This window comes from Ranitomeya variabilis, chromosome 2 (assembly GCF_051348905.1).
Source record: "Ranitomeya variabilis isolate aRanVar5 chromosome 2, aRanVar5.hap1, whole genome shotgun sequence".
NCBI lineage: Eukaryota > Metazoa > Chordata > Amphibia > Anura > Dendrobatidae > Ranitomeya > Ranitomeya variabilis.
Genome location: NC_135233.1, coordinates 634,786,986 through 634,801,387, shown reverse-complemented (window position 1 = coordinate 634,801,387; position 14,402 = coordinate 634,786,986). Strand labels below are relative to the sequence as shown.

Here is a 14,402-nt window from a genome sequence, read left to right as displayed (position 1 = left end):
ACTCACGCTTACATGCTCACACTCACATTCACACACACTCACATTCAGACTCACGCTCACAAACACATTTACAATCACATTCACACTAATATTCACACTCACATTCACACTCACATTCACACATTTACACTCATGCTCACACTCACACACTCATGCTCACAATCACACTCACATTCACACTCACACACTCTCAATCTCACGCACATTCACGCTCACACTCACATTCACACTCATGCTCACACACTCACATTCACACACTCACATTCACACACACACACTCACATTCACACTCACATTCACACACTCACATTCACGCTCACGGTCACACTCACATTCACATATTCACACTCACATTCACACATTCATACTCACACACTCTCTCACACTCACATTCACACTCACACATTTACATTCACACTCATACATTCACATTCACAGTCACACTTACACTCACTACCACACTCACTACCACTCTCACAGTCACAGTCACACTCCCACTCCCACTCCCATTCACACACACACACACACACTCTCACATTCACACTCTCACATTCACACTCTCACATTCACACTCTCACATTCACACTCTCACATTCACACTCTCACATTCACACTCATGCTCACACACTCATGCTCACACACTCACACATCCACGCTCACATTCACACTCACGCTCATGGTCACACTAACATTCACATATTCACACTCACATTCACACATTCATACTCACACACTACCACACACTCATTCACACTCACATGCTCATATTCACACTCACATTCTCACATTCACACTCATGCTCACACTCACACTCACTACCACACTCACTACCACTCTCACTACCACACTCACTACCACACTCACTACCACACTCACATTCACACATTCACACTGACACACTCATGCTCATACTCACAGTCACACTCCCACTCACACTTTCACTCACACACTCACATTCACACTCACACATTCAGACTTACACAATCACATTCACACTCACATTCACACATTCACACTCACAATCATGCTGACACTCACATTCACACTCACATTCACACTCACCATCACATTAACACATTAACATTCACGCTCATGCTCACACTCACGCACTCACATTCACACTCACACACTTACATTCACTCGCTCTCACACACTCACACACTCACACTGACACACTCACTCACAAACACACACTCACAGTCACACACATTCATGCTCACACTCACACACTCACATCACACTCACATTCACACACTCACACTCTCACAATCACACTCACATTCACACACACACTCACATGCACACTCATGCTCACACTCACATTCACACTCATGCTCACATGCTCACACTCACACCCTCCCACTCACATTCACATGCACGCTCATGCTCACATTCACTCATGCTCACATGCTCACACTCACACACTCACATTTACACTCACATTCACACACACACTCACATTCAGACTCACACACTCACACTCACACACACAGACTCACACTCACACTAACATTCACACTTATACATTCACACTCATGCTCACACTCACACACTCATGCTCACACTCACACTCACATTCACACATTCACACTCATGCTCACACTCACACTCACTACCACACTCACTACCACTCTCACTACCACACTCACTACCACACTCACTACCACACATTCACACTGACACACTCATGCTCATACTCACAGTCACACTTTCACACACACTCACATTCACACTCACACACACATTCAGACTTACACAATCACATTCACACTCACATTCACACATTCACACTCACAATCTCACTCACATTCATGCTGACACTCACATTCACACTCACATTCACACTCACCATCACATTAACACATTCACACTCATGCTCACACTCACACACTCACATTCACACTCACACACTTACATTCACTCGCTCTCACACACTCACACTGACACACTCACTCACAAACTCACACTCTCACAATCACACTTACACTCAGTCACACACATTCATGCTCACACTCACACACTCACATCACACTCACATTCACACACTCACATGCACACTCACACTCACATTCACATGCACGCTCACACACACACTCACATGCACACTCATGCTCACACTCACATTAACACTCATGCTCACATGCTCACACTCACACCCTCCCACTCACATTCACATGCACGCTCATGCTCACATTCACTCATGCTCACACTCACATTTACACTCACATTCATACACACACTCACATTCAGACTCACACACATTCACACTCACACACAGACTCACACTCACATTCACACTTATACATTCACACTCATGCTCACACTCACACACTCATGCTCACACTCACACTCACATTCACACTCACATTCACATTCACACTCACATTCACACTCATGCTCATGGTCACACTCACACTCACATATTCACACTCACACACTCTCACACTCACTCACATTCACATTCACATTCACATTCGCAGTCTCACATTCACACTCTCACATTCACACTCTCACACTCACATTCACACTCTCACACTCACACATTCACACTCACATTCACACTCACGCTCACGGTCACACTCACATATTCACACTTACATTCACACATTCATACTCACACTCACATTCACACACACATTCACACTCACATTCACACTCACATTCACACTCACATTCACACTCACATTCACACACTCACATTCACACTCACACACTAACACACATTCACACTCAAACACTCGCACACATTCACGCTCAAGGTCACACTCACATTCACATATTCACACTCACATTCATACATTCATACTCACACACTCACTCTCACATTCACACTCACACATTCACACTCAGACTCATGCTTACACTCACACACACTCACATTCACAATCACACTCACAATCTCACTCACATTCACACTCACATTCACACACACACACACTCACTAACACACTCACATTCACACTCACACACAGACATTCACTCGCTCACACTCACATGCTCACACACTCTCACAATCACACTCACATTCACATGCACGCTCACACACACACTCACATTCACACTCATGCTAACATGCTCACACTCACACCCTCCCACTCACATTCACATGCACGCTCATGCTCACATTCACTCATGCTCACATGCTCACACTCACACACTCACATTTACACTCACATTCACACACACACTCACATTCAGACTCACACACTCACATTCACACTCACACACAGACTCACACTCACACTCACATTCACACTTATACATTCACACTCATGCTCACACTCACACACTCATGCTCACACTCACAGTCACACTCACATTCACGCTCACACTCACATTCACACTCACACTCACACGCACACTCACATTCACACTCACATTCACACACTCACATTCACACACTCACATTCACACACTCACATTCACACTCATGCTCATGGTCACACTCACACTCACACTCACATATTCACACTCACACACTCTCTCACAGTCACATTCACATTCACAGTCTCACATTCACACTCTCACATTCACACATTCACACTCATGCTCACACTCACACTCACTACCACACTCACTACCACACTCACTACCACACTCACTACCACACTCACTACCACACTCACATTCACACATTCACACTGACACACTCATGCTCATACTCACAGTCACACTCCCACTTTCACTCACACACTCACATTCACACTCACACACACATTCAGACTTACACAATCACATTCACACTCACATTCACACATTCACACTCACACACAGACTCACACTCACAGTCACACTTATACATTCACACTCATGCTCACACTCACACACTCATGCTCACACTCACACTCACACTCACATTCACACTCACATTCACACTCACATTCACATTCACACTCATGCTCATGGTCACACTCACACTCACATATTCACACTCACACACTCTCTCACACTCGCTCACATTCACAGTCACATTCACACTCTCACATTCACACTCTCACATTCACACTCTCACATTCACACTCTCACATTCACACTCTCACATTCACACTCTCACATTCACACTCACACTCACACACTCACACTCACGCTCACACACTCACATTCACACTCACGCTCACGGTCACACTCACATTCACATATTCACACTTACATTCACACATTCATACTCACATTCACATTCACACACACATTCACACTCACATCCACACTCACATTCACACTCACATTCACACACTCACATTCACACACTCACATTCACACACTCACATTCACACACATTCACACTCACATTCACACTGACATTCACACACTCACATTCACACTCACACTCACACTAACACACATTCACACTCAAACACTCGCACACATTCACGCTCAAGGTCACACTCACATTCACATATTCACACTCACATTCACACATTCATACTCACACACTCACACTCACACTCACACATTCACACTCAGACTCATGCTTACACTCACACACACTCACATTCACAATCACACTCACAATCTCACTCACATTCACACTCACATTCACACACACACTCACTAACACACTCACATTCACACTCACACACATTCACTCTCACACTCACATTCACTCGCTCACACTCACATGCTCACACACTCACACTCTCACAATCACACTCACATTCACATGCATGCTCACACACACACTCACATTCACACTCATGCTCACATGCTCACACTCACACCCTCCCACTCACATTCACATGCACGCTCATGCTCACATTCACTCATGCTCACATGCTCACACTCACACACTCACATTTACACTCACATTCACACACACACTCACATTCAGACTCACACACTCCCATTCACACTCACACACACAGACTCACACTCACACTCACACTTATACATTCACACTCATGCTCACACTCACACACTCATGCTCACACTCACACTCACAGTCACACTCACGCTCACACTCACATTCACACTCACATTCACACTCACATTCACACTCACATTCACACTCACATTCACACACTCACATTCACACTCATGCTCATGGTCACACTCACACTCACATATTCACACTCACACACTCTCTCACACTCACTCACATTCACAGTCACATTCACATTCACAGTCTCACATTCACACTCTCACATTCACACTCTCACATTCACACTCACACATTCACACTCACACACTCACACACTCACACTCACACACTCACACACTCACACTCATGCTCACACATTCACATTCACACTCATGCTCACGGTCACACTCACATTCACATATTCACACTCACATTCACACATTCATACTCACACTCACATTCACACTCACACTCACACCCACACACATTCACACTCACATTCACACTCACATTCACACACTCACATTCACACACTCACATTCACACTCACACACTCACACTCATGCTCACACACTCACGCATTCACACTCACATTCACACTCACGGTCACACTCACACCCACACACATTCACACACTCACATTCACACACTCACATTCACACACTCACATTCACACACTCACATTCACACACATTCACACTGACATTCACACTGACATTCACACTCGCACTCAAATTCACACACACACTCATGCTCACACTCACACACTCACATTCACACTCACGCTCACATGCTCACACTCACACGCTCACCCTCACATTCACGCTCATGCTCACATTCACTCATGCTCACAAGCTCACATTCACACACTCACACACTCAAACACTCACATTCACTCACGCTCACATTCACATGCACGCTCACACTCACACATTCACACTCACACTCTCACATTCATGCACACATTCACACTGACACACTTACGCAGCCTCTTGCACGGTACCACCAGTGGAACACCGTTGTGAACATGCCGCCGCTGGGATCAGCCGAATGATTCACTGACTGCCGCCATCTTTGTACAAGAGGAGTGCATGCGCAGTTTTAATGTGACCTCCACTATCTATACGAAGATGGCAGCAGACTGATTTACTGCACCTGCGAATCATTGGGCTGATCCCGGTGGCAGATGCGCGATGTGTCTACAGGCAGAGGAAGCTGGTCATATTAAAGGGGTTTTCCTAAGAACAAAAGTTAATTTTAAAAATTGACTGTGTCTGACCGTGTACAGAGCATACCACATCTCCTGGGCAGTGGAGGAAGCAAAAGATAATACTGACATTACAGCAGGGTATCACAGTGGATTCATTTTGTGAGGTTAAATATTTCACTGACTGTTTTAAAAAAATATTTTACCTCACAAAATGTATCCTTTGCGATCTGCTGTAATGTCATCATTGTCTTTTGCTTCCTCCCCTGCCCAGGAGCTGTTGTATGTCCTGTACACGGTCAGACACAGGGGTGAGTGTGTCTGACCAGGTGCGGAGCATGCCACATCTCCTGGGCAGGGGAGGAAGCAAAAGACGATACTGGCATAACAGCAGGGGATCACAGTGGATTCATTTTGTGAGGTAAAATATTTCACTGACGGTTTTTTAAAAATATTTTACCTCACAAAATGTATCCTCTGTGATCTCCTTCTGTAATGTCAGTATTGTCTTTTGCTTCCTCCCCTGCCCAGGAGCTGTGGTATGTTCGGTACACGGTCAGACATAGACAATTTTTAAAATTAACTTTTGTTCGTGGGAAAAACCCTTTAAAAAGCAAATATCAATGCCAACATGGCTCTTCATATAAAGTATGCCAATGACAATGAAAGGAAAGCAGCAAAGGCACAACGTCGAAGGCAACAAAGAGCAAATGAGACTCTTGAAGAGCAACAGCATTACTGGGACAAAAACAATGCATATAAGCATAGGCATCAAGCACATGATTCCCCTGATGCAAAAGTCATTAGATTGTCACAGGTTGCCATTAGGCATCAATAGCACCGCATGCCAGCCCCCTTTGTAACATTACCGCTCTCCCGATGCGATAGCATCGGGCCTCCATCTAGTACTTAATAAATAATGTGCCGGTTTTATAGAGTGAGTCATTCCGGATGTTGTGATACCAATTATGTGTACTTTTTTTGCTTATTTTTGTTTTATCACAAATGCTGCGTTTTGTGTGGTGAAACGGATTTCCGTGATTTATGTGGACTTTTTTGTGTTTTTTGTATATTTTTAGAAATTTTATTTTACTTTTAAACACTTTCACTGTGGAACATGTATAATTTTTATTTTGATCACTGGTCTCATACATTGCAGTATTCGTGTACTATAGTGAATGAGAGCAGTCAGTGTCTCACTAACACAGCGTGTGAGACCTCTCAGGCGACCATACTCTGAGGTCATCACATGACATCAGGGAACCATAGTAACCATCAGGACCCGCAATTCTCATCGTGTGGGTCCAATGGTTACTAGCGGGGTCTTGTGACCCCTTGTAACAACTTAAAAACTGCTGTCACGATTGGGTTAATCGGCACTGATTGGTTGCAAAACCAGCCGGGGTCGATACCATAAGGTGTCAGCTGTCATATACAGTTGATACCCATGGGAGTCGCTGCCACTCGGTGGTGCCATACTCTTATTCCTCTGCGCAGTTAACATGCGGCACTGATTAATAAGGCCGCCATTAAAAGGCGTATCGTTGGCCATTAAGTGGTTAAACTGCTATTGCCTGTGCTCTTTAGGACTTCATGCCAACATCCAAAACTCCAATTGTAGGGATTCACTGTCATTCACATAGGCAATGTAATCTGGTCCAAACATCTGAAGTTTTATTGTTTTCCGAAGACTCCAGTGGTTACAAAAACAAAAACAGCCTCTTCCAGGCACAAAGGTATAAAAGGAAAATAAACAGTTCTGGTAAACAGCAGTAAAGTAATATCAGGGCAGGCTCATCCATTCAGATCACAGTCCTCTCCCTCTCAGTTTTTGGCTGAGGCTGCCAACAATAGATACCTTTTCTTTCTCTCAAACACAGACTACAGTCTTCCCGTGTCACAATCGAGGCACTTTCCCGACTCAGTTTGGTCTGCAACAAACGATACTCTGCATCTCCCAGCAGAATCAACACCCTGGTCCGTTCCCCAGCACACTGAACACCAAGTGAACCCATTTCCTGATTCCAGACAAAACTAGGTGGGTGCCTCTAATATAAAAGTCCCCAACTTTTCTGACCTTGAGAGCCACATTTAGATCTGAAAGAGGGTCGCTAGCCACATCCAGCTCTTGCCACTCTCACAGTAGTGACAACCAGAGCCTCCATTACTGTTATAATGACAGGCAAACTTCTCCATTGAAATCACACTGAGGCAGTATGCCAAGTTCCAGGGGTCCAGGGGTTCCTATATTACCCTGATTCAGATCTGCTCTTCTGTGCAGGGCTACACACAAAAGTCACCATCTGGAGATCTACTCTTTATAGCCATTTGCTACACAGCCAGGAGCCACACATGATGGGCTTGCGAGGCACATGTATAGTGGGTACAGAAAGTATTCATACCCCTTTACATTTTTCACTCTTGGTTTCATTGCAGCCATTTGGTAAATTCAAAAAAGTTCATTTTTTCACATTAATATACACTCTGCACCCCATCTTGACTGAAAAAAAAAATAGAAATGTAGTAATTTTTGCAAATTTATTAAAAAAGGAAAACTGACATATCACTACTGTATATTGTTTACTATGGTCAGCATTCTTCTTTGATACTGTTTTAATCTATCACAAACATTTTACTCCGATGTTTTTACATTAATTTAGTAAAATAATTTATTTCAGCACCCACTACAGTGGGGCAAAAAAGTATTTAGTCAGTCAGCAATAGTGCAAGTTCCACCACTTAAAAAGATGAGAGGTGTCTGTAATTTACATCATAGGTAGACCTCAACTATGGGAGACAAACTAAGAAAAAAAAATCCAGAAAATCACATTGTCTGTTTTTTTATCATTTTATTTGCATATTATGGTGGAAAATAAGTATTTGGTCAGAAACAAAATTTCATCTCAATACTTTGTAATATGTCCTTTGTTGGCAATGACAGAGGTCAAACGTTTTCTGTAAGTCTTCACAAGGTTGCCATACACTGTTGTTGGTATGTTGGCCCATTCCTCCATGCAGATCTCCTCTAGAGCAGTGATGTTTTGGGCTTTTCGCTTGGCAACACGGACTTTCAACTCCCTCCAAAGCTTTTCTATAGGGTTGAGATCTGGAGACTGGCTAGGCCACTCCAGGACCTTGAAATGCTTCTTACAAAGCCACTCCTTCGTTGCCCTGGCGGTGTGCTTTGGATCATTGTCATGTTGAAAGACCCAGCCACGTTTCATCTTCAATGCCCTTGCTGATGGAAGGAGGTTTGCACTCAAAATCTCACGATACATGGCCCCATTCATTCTTTCATGTACCCGGATCAGTCGTCCTGGCCCCTTTGCAGAGAAACAGCCCCAAAGCATGATGTTTCCACCACCATGCTTTACAGTAGGTATGGTGTTTGATGGATGCAACTCAGTATTCTTTTTCCTCCAAACACGACAAGTTGTGTTTCTACCAAACAGTTCCAGTTTGGTTTCATCAGACCATAGGACATTCTCCCAAAACTCCTCTGGATCATCCAAATGCTCTCTAGCAAACTTCAGATGGGCCCGGACATGTACTGGCTTAAGCAGTGGGACACGTCTGGCACTGCAGGATCTGAGTCCATGGTGGCGTAGTGTGTTACTTATGGTAGGCCTTGTTACATTGGTCCCAGCTCTCTGCAGTTCATTCACTAGGTCCCCCCGCGTGGTTCTGGGATTTTTGCTCACCGTTCTTGTGATCATTCTGACCCCACGGGGTGGGATTTTGCGTGGAGCCCCAGATCGAGGGAGATTATCAGTGGTCTTGAATGTCTTCCATTTTCTAATTATTGCTCCCACTGTTGATTTCTTCACTCCAAGCTGGTTGGCTATTGCAGATTCAGTCTTCCCAGCCTGGTGCAGGGCTACAATTTTGTTTCTGGTGTCCTTTGACAGCTCTTTGGTCTTCACCATAGTGGAGTTTGGAGTCGGACTGATTGAGGGTGTGCACAGGTGTCTTTTTATACTGATAACAAGTTTAAACAGGTGCCATTACTACAGGTAATGAGTGGAGGAAAGAGGAGACTCTTAAAAAAGAAGTTACAGGTCTGTGAGAGCCAGAAATCTTGATTGTTTGTTTCTGACCAAATACTTATTTTCCACCATAATATGCAAATAAAATGATAAAAAAACAGACAATGTGATTTTCTGGATTTTTTTTTCTCAGTTTGTCTCCCATAGTTGAGGTCTACCTATGATGTAAGTTACAGACGCCTCTCATCTTTTTAAGTGGTGGAACTTGCACTATTGCTGACTGACTAAATACTTTTTTGCCCCACTGTAGCTCACCCACCAGAATTCCACAAAAATTAGCAGATATCTGGATCTTGTATGCAAAATGGTGGTTCCAGCAGTGTCCTTGTGAAAACATACTGCTTGAACTACACAGGGCTCAACATCAGAGCTCTGATAGATATGCAGCAGAGAAAACTGCTGCACCCAGTAAATGACACATTGCTGGAAGCAGGGTATGTGTTTCTACACCATGTTGCTGTCAGATTACATAACAAAAACCTGCTGACAAATTATTTTTAAGCTATGTCATTGGACTGGGGGAAAGTGGTTGATGGTCTGTACATTTCCCCTAGGTTCATATCTAATTCTATGTAAATCAGGGAGTTTGGTATTCTTGAACTTTGTATTTCCCTGCTCAGTTTAGCCACTACTCTCACTAGTGTGAAACCTCTTAAAACATAACTTTATCTTTATTTCGGAAATAGAATTAGAAATATACAAACAAAGTTTTATATAAAAACTAAACAAAATAAGTCTTACGGTCCCAGTAGAGGTATAGAGTCTGGAAAGTGTGTCTTAAACAATTGAAGAACTTCTTCTCCTTCGCAAAGTTTATCGAAATCTTCAAATGGCATGAATAGAGTACACGTAAAAGATTTATCCTGGAATATAAAAATTTAATTAAGATTCATATTTAATTCACATTTTAAATGTAAAACACAGCTTTAGAAAATTTGGGCTGTGAAATAATCATAAATCTTGCATCTTCTTCACATGTACTAAAGATTGCTCACTTATGAAAAGGAAGAGGGAGACAAGAGAACATAGGGTAGTATTTTAGGATGCAGGTAAAATGAGGAGCGAGTGGGCTCATCTGATTGGGTTGTGAATATCACAACATGGATAACTACCCACAGTGTGATAAACTGTTGCAGCCATGTCTGCAGATAGAGGAGACTTCTGCATGTAGATTGGAGAGAGGTTAGGAGATAGAGGGTTAGCTGAACGAGCTGCTATACAGATAAAGTATTTCCAGGCTTGTAGTTGGGGACCTGGTGGTATTTATGTAAGCATTTTGGGTGCGTAACGAACCTTTTCTCAAACAAAAATAGAATTTTATATCATTGGTCAATGAATAAAAAAAATAATTGCATTTTTACCACCAAAATTTGTTTTAGCCCTAGATTTACATTTTCACACTGGGAAATGGATAAAAATGGCACCATAACTTATCCCACAATTTCTACTGAATGTAGAAATACCCCATATGTGGCTGCACAGTACTGCTTAGCCATACGGTGAGACTCGGGAGGGACAGAGCGCTATTTGCCTCCTGGAGCACAGATTTTCTTAGAATTGTATGCGGACTACATACACAGAGCCACTAAGTGGTAGAAAAGCAGAATCTTCCCTCTAGTGACCTCATTTAGAAATTTATATAGAGGTTTAATGATGATTAATAAACCACCCAGAGACTTTAACCAAACATGTTCTTGTGTCTGCGCCGGGGAGCAGCTAAGGGAGCCGACCTTCTACAATGTCATGGTCAGGAAGTACCAAGCCAGTATATATAATAATAATAATATAATAATAATCTTTATTTTTATATAGCGCTAACAAATTCCGCAGCACTTTACAGTTTGCACACATTATCATCGCTGTCCTGATGGGGCTCACAATCTAAATTCCCTATCAGTATGTCTTTGGAATGTGGGAGGAAGCCAGAGTGCCCGGAGGAAACCCACGCAAACACGGAGAGAACATACAAACTCTTTGCAGATGTTGTCCTGAGTGGGATTAGAACCCAGGACTCCAGCGCTGCAAGGCTGCTGTGCTAACCACTGCACCACCGTGCTGCCCATATATAGTTCATGGCGATCTCCCGCCACTTGGAGATTTTGATGGAAACCCCGATGTTAGTGCTCAGCCTAGAGCGCAGGAAAAATGTGATCCAAAATGTTATGTAAAATGTTACCAATAAAAGCTTGAACTCAATCCCCAAAAAATCAAGTCCCCACTCAGGTCCGTCATCTGTTAACAGAAATATAGGGACCTTTCATGATACTTGTAAAATAAATGTTCTGGAAAAGCTAAATATCTTCTTGCCCCACAAAAGCAAGTTCAGCAAATTGTGCGCTCCCAAATCCAAATGCCCCCCCAATCCCTTTTGAGCATCACAGTGTGCCTAAACCACAGTCAGCGTCCACGTATTTGGCATTTCTCAAGTGATGAGACCCCTCTTACTTTACATGTGCATGAGCCGGGCACAATGTACAGGCACTAGAACGTACTGATCACTGCAACATACTGGCCACTACAGTGGCAGCTTGCAATTTTCACTCAGCCACATTCACTGCTGCTTGTTTCTGGAAAATAATCATAGAGTCAAAACCGTCACTACACCAGTAGATAAATCCCAAAGCAGTATAATTTCCAAAATGGGGTCACTTGAGAGGTGATGCTGGGTTTGCTCTTCTGGCACTTAGGGGTTCTGCATATTGAGTCCGCAAGCTATTCTAGGAAAATTTGCACTCCAGGAGGCAAATAGCACTCTGTCCCTCCCTCGCCGTGTGGTTAAGCAGTACTGTACTGCCACATATGGGGTATTCCTACATTCAGCAGAAATTGTAGGACAAATTTTGGCTCCATTTTTACCCATTTCCCACTGTGAAAATTTAAAATCTGGGGCTAAAACAAAATTTGGGTGGAAACATGTAATAATTTGTTTCTTCACTGCCCAACAGTATAACATTTTGTGACCCACCTGTGGTGTCAACATGATCACTGCACCCCTAAATGAATTCAAAACGAATTCACTGAGAGGTGTAGTTTTCAAAATGGGTTCTTTTATGGGGGAATCTGTTGTTCTGGCATTTCAGAGGCTCTGCCAATGTGACATGGCACCCTCAAACTAGTCCAGCAAAATCTGAACTCCAATATGGTGCTTCTTCCCTTCTGAGCCTTGCACTGCGCCTCAAAAGTAGTTTTTGACCACATATGGGGTATCATTGTACTCTGGAGAAATTGCACAACAAATTTTCTTCTATCCTTGTGAAAATAAAAAAATTGGGGCAGACATTTGTGGTAAAAATATATATTTTTTTACTTTTCACAGACCAACAGTGTAAAATTCTGTGAAGCACCTGGGGGTTGAAGATGGTCAACACACATCTAGGTAAGTTCCCTGAGGGGTCTATTTTCCAAATTGGAGTCACTTGTGGAGGGTTTCCACTGTTTATGCACATCAGGGGCTCTGCAAACATGACATGGCATCCCCTATTATTCCAGCAATGTTTTTATTCAAAAAGTCAAATTGTACTCCTACCCTTTCAAGCCCTGCTGTGCACCCAAACAGTAGTGTTACTGCTCATTTTGTGTACTGGCCTTCTCAGGAGAAAGTTCACAACAAATTGTATAGTGCAATCTCTCCTGTTACCCTTGTGAAAATGTAAAATTTGGGGCTAAAAATTTTTTGTGGAAAAATGCAATTTTTTTATTTTCATGGCTCAATGTTGTAAACTTCTGTGAAGTACTTGGGTGTTCAAGGTACACACTGAGGGTCTAGTTTCCAAAATGATGTCAATTGGGAGTGAATTCCACTGTTTAGTCACATCAGGGGCTCTCCAAACGTGATATGGTGGTCACTAATTATTCTAGCAAATTTTACATTCAAAAAGTCAAATGGTGCTCCTTCCCTTCCGAGCTCTGCCATGTACACAAACAGTGGTTTTCTCCCACATATTGGGTATCGGCATGCTCAAGACAAATTGTGCAACAAATTTTGGGGTCCAGTTTTTCCTGTTACCTTTGCGAAAATAAACCATTTGGGCCTAAAATAATTTTTTTGTGAAAATAGTTAAATATTATTTTTTTCTTTCCACATTCCATTAATTCCTGGGCAGCACCTGAAGGGTTAATAAACTTTTTGAATGTGGTTTTGAACACCTTGAGGGTGCAGTTTTTAGAATGGTATCAATTTGGGCTGTTTTCTGTCATATAGACACCTCAATGTCACTTCAAATATGATGTGGTCCCTAAAAAAAAATGGTTTTCTAAATTTTGATGGAAAAAAAAATTGAAATTGCCAGTC

The 14,402-nt window shown here is 42.8% G+C and overlaps 1 protein-coding gene across 1 annotated transcript in view; it reads right to left on the bottom strand.

The window, feature by feature from the left end:
• KMO (kynurenine 3-monooxygenase) overlaps nt 1-14,402 on the bottom strand; it is a 705,013-nt gene that overhangs the window by 196,176 nt on the left and 494,435 nt on the right. The window contains exon 9 of the mRNA XM_077292788.1: nt 10,853-10,974. Within this exon, the coding sequence (XP_077148903.1) occupies nt 10,853-10,974 (122 nt within the window). The remainder of the gene's footprint in view (nt 1-10,852; nt 10,975-14,402) is intronic.